Raw genomic sequence first — 8089 nt, 5'->3', positions numbered from 1 at the left:
TAGAGTATTTTTAAAGAAATAGGTTTATTTCTTTGCAGTCAGTGTTTATCTTCCACCAACGTACTTGTTTAGATGTACTTAAACACTAAACTTAACACAACTTATACAAAGAACTGGATAATGTAACAGAAGGCAAGTTATCTACTTTTGGGAAGGGGACTTCCAGGTTAGATAACATGTTTTGAAAAAAATTCCACTAGTTTTACTTTTCACAAAAGAATTTTTTTTTTCCCTAAAAATAAAGGCTGACATCACAACTGAAGTGTTCATGCATCTTTTACTCCTTTCAGGAATATTCCAGTATAGCAAAGAAATGGATATGGATCCATTCTATAAAAACCAAGATTCCATGATGAAAGGGAGTCAGTTTAAGATTGTCTTATCAAGGAATTTGTCAATGGTCAAATATAAATGGCTTTTCAGACAGTGAAGTTTGAGTTCCGTCCTGCTTAACTAGCAAACAGGCCTATATACTGGGGCATCATAAGATTTTCATCATTTTCGCATCTCAAAAAAAGGCCAGGAAACAATTTAAATGCAAGTGATGACTTGTATCAGGCTATTTTTAAGTTTCTTGTTTCCCAGTCATGACTGAATAAAATCAATAATGAGTCAAATTTTTAAAAGTATTTTGTACTTTATGCTTGTCTGAAAACAAACCAAAAATAATCTCCTTTACTCTATACTTATGATAAATTTCAAATTTAAAGTGGTTAAGCTATTTCAACAAATTTTAAAGAGACGTAAGAAAGTTTTAAGGAGGCACTAGGATACTGAAGTAAAGATTATGAAACCTCACTGTGAGTGATGTGAGCTACATGGCAAAATGGGATGGAAATTAGAAATACAGAGGTAGAACAAAGGGGATATTGAGTATATTGGACAATCTCAGGTTGCTTAGAACGAGCGTTGCAGAGTTGGAATGGGGTTTGAAGCAAATGGGAAAGCCTCAGAAAGGCTGGGCAGGGAAGAGGACAGGGAATTCTTGGAGAACAGGATGGCAAGAGAGGACCCAGCAAGGCTGGGTAATTCATATTATTTTTTCTTGCTAATCCGTTTGGGTGTAGTTTTCTCCAGCAGCACTGAAAAGCCCCAGAACTAGAGGTACAAAGGCATCTGGACAGAGAAAAGGGTTTTGAGAAGGAAAGGCAGAAAGAAGTGACAAGGGACTAGGCAGCTGAAGAGGGCTGCTCTGAGGATGGGTTTTTGTTAATGAAAAGGAAAAATCAATTTTTACAAAAAAGTTATCTAAAATCTTATCTAATGAAAAGCTTTCTTCCACTTTTGTATGTCCCCTTCCACTTTTTGTTTAAAGGGTTTTATTAATACACATTGTACCAGTTTCCTCAGTATCAGTGTGTGTTGATTTAATAGCTTCCTGTTATTTGCATTCAGTCTAGTAAATTGCTAGCTAGGTTCAACATTTTTCTGATCTGCTATTACTGTCTCCTTTTGTGTGAGATGTTATGTCCTTTGACAAGGCAGAATTTCATTAACAAGTACGGAAAGGTAATGCAAACACTCCGCATTCTTCTCTTCTACCCATTCTACTTCAAGGTTACTTAAGGGGGTCTTCATGTTACCTTATTTTTTTTGCCCCTACGTCACTCATCAACCCACAGCCATGTTCCACACCCCAACCCACCCCACCTTTTAGCCCACACTTTGCCCACTGATGTTTTGTAGGGTCAGAACCACTCGTCAAAGCTGAAGTCCCGGGCCTGTTTTTAATTTCCATATGGTTTACCACAGTCTTCCGCGCCACCTGCCCCAGCACTCCCCTCGCATTTCCTCTCCCTCAGCTTCTTCTGTCTGCCCCCCCCCCACACACACACACACAAAGAAGTTGGTCTGTGTTCACTCTGCTCTCATTGCACATTACATCAATTAAACAGTGGGTTTCTAATCAGTCTCCTACTTGGGTTGGGAATTTCTTTATAAATTTAATTTTTTTGGTGGCTGGCCAGTATGGGGATCCAAACCTGTGACCTTGGTGTTACAAGGCTGTGTTTTAACCAACTGAGCTAACTGGCCAGCTCTATGGTTGGGAGTTTCTTGGTTAGTTCCAACCACTTATTGAGTGTCCACTGTTTGCCAAGAATTATGCAAGACAAGGTATGTGTCCATCTCCATGGGTAGAAGAATATTAAATGTACAAATGAATGCAGGAGACTGAAAGGTATAGGTAAGAACTAGCCAGATCCAAAATTCCATATAAAACATTGACAATTTCAACTCAGCTCCTGATTTTTCCCAGTCCCAAAGAGCTGCTGGCAACAGGGGACCCCTCCAGGATCTTTAAGTGCATGTGTTCTGGTGAGGATGGAAACGAGTGTGAGACAGCAGAAGGGTGCATTCTATTTCTAAATAATGTGAGGTCCAAAGGCTCAATGTTGGAGAGAACCCAGAGGCAAGCTCCCAAACCTTAGGATGACAGTTTGGGAGACCCACTCCCTCACACAGGAATATGTCAGTCTGTTCTTCCATGCCTTTATTGGTGACAGCAATGGACAAGAACAATGTCAAGCATAGCAGACACCCTGGCCCAGCTCCTGGGGTACCAGGCAGACGCTGCTGAGCCATTGGCACATCCAGCCCCAGCCCAAGATCCAGCTACCCAGGCCACATCCCTGAATGGGGAGAAGGTCGTTGGTCCAGTTTGTATGTGTGGATCAGTCTGTCTGAGTGTCTGAGCCGCTGCCTGCAGGGACCCCCCATCCTTGGCACATAGTAGGGGCTATTGGGAACACAGCGTGGCATCCCCCGGTGGACTACTGGGCCCCAGTGCTGACCATGAGGGATAGCGCCAGGAAGTGGAGGTGGCAGGGGGCCAGGCACAAAGTTCACTCCAGGGCCACATCCTACAAAAGAACCAGTTATTATCAAAGTGGGCCTGCAACCAGGGCGAGTACAGCTCTGATTTCAGGCAGCTTTGGTCCTCCAGGGTAAGTCTCTCTGGGATTTAGTTTCCCCATCTGCAAAATAGAGATGCCACTTCCCCTACTTCCAGACTGAGAAATTGTAACCAGGTTACATCAATGAGCTGACTTATAGTCTACAGATGCTTTTTCAGACACAGGGACTGCTATGACCAAACTCAATCCTGGGAGGACAAGGGGCTACCCAACTCCTCTCAGCTCACCTGGACACAGGAGGATGGGCTGGGAGAGGTGCAAGGGGAGGTTAGGAGAGGTGTAATGGGAGGCTGCGGAGGCACCTACCTAAGTGGGGTGGCACTGAGAAGTCCTCCATTGGATTATAATTGACGAACTCATGGGGTGGGAAGGGCTGGCCTGGGATAAAAGGGGTATCCTGGGGCAGGGGTGGGAACAAGGGAGGTGGTGAGGGCTGAGGAAGAGGATACGGAAAAGGCATGGGAGGGGGCAAAGGAGAGGGAGGGGGTAGGGGCAAGGCCAGCTGCTCCCCGAAGTCTGGGAGCTGCCTATGGCTTCCCTGGAATGGATGATCCGTCTCTGGCCAGTCCTCAATCCACGGGTCTAGGAACAGGATGGTTGTTTTAGGTAGGCGTGGGGCACCAGGCTGCCCTCAACTCTGGTCATCTGCACTTCCAAGGCTCTATTCCCTCCTCCTGGAGAATAGGGCCACCAGGCTGGAGCACCTTGTGCCTTCTACCCAGTTTTCTTCTTTGCCTCTTGTTTCAGGCAACGCCCAAGGTGCGTTCCTTCTTTCCTGCCTTTCAGATCTACTTTTGTTCAGGTTCCCCTCCAGAACCTTCTCCCTTTGTTTGCCCAATTCCTATATCTTTAACTTTTTCCTCTCCCTATCTCCTCCCACAGACTAATAAACAAGCCAAAATAAAGATCACATCCCTCCCTTCTCCCACTAGTTCCCTTTTCCTTCCAAACTAGCACATGGAACATTTTACCCAATATCCATTCTCTCATCCACTGCTCACTGCCTCTTTAACCCTACTCCACACCCTCAACACTTTTCCCACTAGTGTAACCACTTACTGACAAATTTAACAAATCCTCTTCTTCTCACCAGTCACATCATATAGCCAGTAACCTCCATCCTACCTGAAAGTGGCTCCACCCTCACCTCCTTTTGTTTCTGCCATCAGTCCCTCTTTCCTGCCAACCCAAAATTAGAGCATTGTTCTGCTCTTGCCTTCACAGTTCACATTCATACTTTCAGCTCTGAAACTCCAAATCTTTATTTCCACAGGAACTTAAATAGATCTGCCCTAACCAAACTCACCAACTCATCCTCCCACCCCAAGTCAACTCTTCTTTTTGTCGTTCCTAACTTCTGTAGCTCCAAATGGGATTTACAAGGACTGAGCTGCCTCAAACCAGCTTTACAACCTTTAGAGCATCCCTTCCTTTGGTGAGGATGCATACTCTCATCTAAAAAACAAGGAAGGGCCGAGCCCGTGGCGCACTTGGTAGAGTGCTGCGCTGGCAGCGCAGCGACGCTCCCGCCGCAGGTTTGGATCCTATATAGGACTGACCGGTGCACTCACTGGCCGAGTGCCGGTAACGAAAAAACGACAAAAAAAAAATAAAATAAAATAAAATAAAATAAAATAAATAAATAAATAAATAAAAAACAAGGAAATTAGACCATTATACAATCAAAATCCTAATTCACTTCCCTGATGTTCCAACTTCTGGCCACCAAGGCCTAGAGGTCTACCTCTCTGTGCCCCCCCCACCCTCTAGTGCTGCTACAAACAGCCATCTAACAAGACTCATGCCTCCAGTTAAACAAATGCTACCCTGTAGGTACTATGTATAGAGCAATTGTGTTAGACACTGGGGCTTCCAGGGGTGAATTAATAAGAAAGGCAGGAAACTTGCCCTTTGGGTACATGATGCAGGGGAGAAGCAGCCATAGAAACAATCAGCCATGATGCCCCCTTTGTGAGCAGGCAAGGACTGGAAAGCTGACAAGGAAACAGATGTTGCACAGCAGAGAACATGATAGCTGATGTGACGGTGAGAAGTGCCTCAAAACGAGGAGGGGTGGGGCCTCAAAGCCTCCACCAACAGCCTGGAGATGGGGCCAGAGGAGAGCTGCTCCAAGCTGTGACCAATCACACTGGAACCCTGAGGCTGAACTGAGGAGCCTGTGAAATGTTGTCTATTGAGCTCACCCCCATGAGGCTGATCTTCCTGAAGCACCCCACAGGTTACAGACATCTCTGCTCAACAACCTTCCAGCTGACTGTGCATCACCACCTGGGCTCCCTTGCTTCTGCACACTGCCTGCACTGCCCTTTCTCCACTTCTGTCTTTCCGCCCCCCATGTCCATACTTAGCCAGAAGTAACACATTTGTTTCCTATTCATCCACTGGACGGGAGTCTTTTGACATGCTGCTTTACATGGTCAATGCTTATGCAAGTTCATTCATGTAAACAGAAATGACTACACAACTAGACCATAGAGAACTAGAACTTGAATTAAAATACTGTTCCTGTGATCTAACCCACCATAGGGGATGAGGAAGAAACACTCAGGAACCACAAAGGTCCTTCACGGGATCCCTACTCCTCTTGAGTACCTCTGTCCAGTTCTGTTTCTGAGCCCTGTGCTTTGAGGGCCCTCTCTGCATTGCCACCCTCCCCCATTGTGGTAGGGCTCACCAGGAGGATAGTCACGCTTGGGCAATTCCACACCCCAGGCATCGGCCACATGGGTCAGTAGCAGGTGTGAGAGGTGGCGGTGTGCGTGCTGATCCCAGTGGACACCATCTCGATGACGGTGCTGCACTGCATGTCGGAAATGAAAGTGGAGGTCCAGGACATCGAAGCAGTGGTCCCCCGCCAGTGTAGCGCTATAGAAGTTCCCTTCAACCACATCCCGTCGCAGGGAGCCCGCCAGGGGCTGGAGCTGAGTAAGGAAGTGCAGCCTCTAAGAGCCGCAGAATGAAGCAAGGTCGGGCAGGAGGGTCCCCTATCGACCAGCCAGCTGCCCCATCCCCTGTCCTTAGGGGCCCCGGTCACTCGCCTCTGGTAGGAGGAAACCCCCTGTGATACGCTCCCCCAGAGGCATTGCCATGTTCCACACCAGCAGGCAGGAGTCTGGCAACACCTGGTCCATGCGCACAAACACCCGCTCCAGGTTCTCTCGGTAGCTCTCCATCGAGCAGCGGCCATACCTGTTGGGTAACACAGAGGGTGGGCAAGAACTCAGGGGTGGACAGCCTCTGAGCCACACCTCCACCCCCAACCGGTATTTCCCTTTCTCCCACCCCAACCTGGAGAGATCCCAGAGGCAGGAGTTGATGATCACCAGGTCCGGGGCAGGCCCATATGTCAGCTCCTCCAGAATGCCCTCGAGGTACTCAGAGTAAACGCGGGTGAGGAAGTAGAAGCGCACAAGGTGGTGGCCAGAACCCGAACAGAACTGGCGGACCTCGCGGTACTTTGTCCCGTTGTGCAGCTCGCCCAGCTGGCCCCCAGCCACCAGCTGGTCCTGTTCAAAGCTCAGCTCCCCCTGCTCAGCCCCCCCCCCAACATGCTGGTCAGACCCATGCCAGGGAGGAAGACCCTGCCAGGCCAGGGTTTGCCCGCCCACCACTGGCATGGTCGCCAAGCTTTCCTCACCTTGGCTTTCAGCTGGGCAGCTGTGAGCAGAGAGTCTCTCTGGAGCAGGAGCACAAGGTCCTTGTACACAGTCCGCTGGACTGCGGAGAGACAGAGATCCCAAGGCTGAGGCAGACCTCACCCCACTGCAGCTCCTCCCAAGTCTAGGCCTTCCATCTTCCCAGGGCTGGGCTGCCCAACACCAGCTCTGTGAATGTTGTCTTAGAGATAGGAGAATCATTGAGGTTAAAAAGTCCCAGCACTACCTCTGATCCTTCTAGTTGTGCTCCTCCCCGCCGACTTAGTATACAGCCACCCAGGGTCACCGGGCAGAGGAGTCAGTCAAGTCACCTGGGAGACCCACCACACAATCCACTGCTCCCATCAGGGAAATTATGGGGGACTGTCAGGGAGAGAAACCCTGAGCAAGGATAGGCTTAAAAGTGCACAGATTGTCTCTGTCAGGACACTTGTGGGAGGTGTGTGGGGAAATAAAAAGAAGGGAAAACCTTCTGGACTAGAACAGACTAGGCAGCAGAGAAGAGATCTGAGATGGAGACAAAGGCTCCAGACAAAGAATGGGCTGCAGGTGGGGGACAAGGAAGCGTCATCCTAGAGGGGGCACTCACTGGAGTCCCCCAAGATGACCACGAACTTGTTGTGTAGCAGCTGCTGGACTTCCGAGGCTTGAAAGTGGACCATGGCGCTTCGCAGCGGGCGGCGCGGCTCCTCGCTCTCCAGACAGAAGACCATGCTGCCACCGACAACGACGGGCTGCAGGCAGAGGCCACTAAGCCGCGCGAGGGTGGGGACTCAGAGCAGGTCGGCCCCAGGGCCCACTCTGGGGTAAATGAGACCTGCGCAGGCTCCTCCCTGGCTGCTTGGAACTACAGGGAGGAGGAGGGGGCGGCGGCAAAGGGGGGCCCATGGTGGCGTCGGCCTTGGTCACACTTGGCACGGGAGGCAAGGGGTTGCCTGCCCTCGGGCTCTCCAAACTCTAAGGCGCTTCCCCCGCGGCGCCGTCTTGCGCCCGCCACGTGCCCGCCGCCCAGCGCATGCGCGCTCGCGCACCCGCTCGCGCCTATTACCGAGTCCCGGGGCTCCGCGCTGTTCACCCGCGACCAGGGCAGGCCCGCGCGCCGCGCGCCTCGCCCGGAGCGAGTTCCCGGCCAAGTCTCATGTTCCCGCGCCCCGGGAGGCCACTCGGTTCTGCAAAGCCCCCGCCCCGCAGATCCCGTGCGTCCCGGTTAGTCGTCGGTGCGCAGCCTGACGCCCAGCGCTCTCCATGCGGGCGTCGCGGTGGCCCCGACGGCGCCTTGGGCCTCGGCGCCCCGGGCGGCGACGCTCACAGCTCTCACTTCCGGTCACCCATGTCCCACCCTGCGCGACCCTTAACGCCCAAGGGGACAGGAAGATGACGGGGGTGGCCTCCGCGGGGGGGGGGAGGAGCCAGATCGGGGTCCACCCGGACGGGCACGAAACCCGGGTGCGGGTGGGGGGCGCGGCGGCGGTCGAGTGCAGCTGCCCACAGTGGTGA

At 51.0% G+C, this 8089-nt stretch overlaps 1 protein-coding gene across 2 annotated transcripts; it reads right to left on the bottom strand.

The window, feature by feature from the left end:
- Positions 1-2520: 2520 nt before the first annotated feature.
- PCED1A (PC-esterase domain containing 1A) lies at positions 2521-8087 on the bottom strand. Of its 2 annotated transcripts, none has more exons than XM_063103372.1 (8): positions 7641-8087; positions 7182-7326; positions 6574-6653; positions 6225-6463; positions 5975-6125; positions 5611-5857; positions 3222-3497; positions 2521-2861 (listed from the first exon to the last, which is right to left on the bottom strand). In XM_063103372.1, exons 2-8 carry the CDS (start codon positions 7303-7305, stop codon positions 2614-2616), a joined length of 1365 nt encoding a protein of 454 aa, XP_062959442.1. In that variant the 5' UTR covers positions 7306-7326; positions 7641-8087; the 3' UTR covers positions 2521-2613. The 2 variants fall into 2 exon arrangements, with proteins under 2 accessions (XP_062959442.1, XP_062959447.1); XM_063103377.1 differs by having other exon boundaries at positions 6035-6125.
- Between the last annotated feature and the right edge of the window lie 2 nt (positions 8088-8089).

Source organism: Cynocephalus volans, chromosome 1 (assembly GCF_027409185.1).
Source record: "Cynocephalus volans isolate mCynVol1 chromosome 1, mCynVol1.pri, whole genome shotgun sequence".
NCBI lineage: Eukaryota > Metazoa > Chordata > Mammalia > Dermoptera > Cynocephalidae > Cynocephalus > Cynocephalus volans.
The sequence above is the reverse complement of the archived record's forward strand: the minus strand, read 5'-3'. Positions and strand labels throughout refer to the sequence as shown.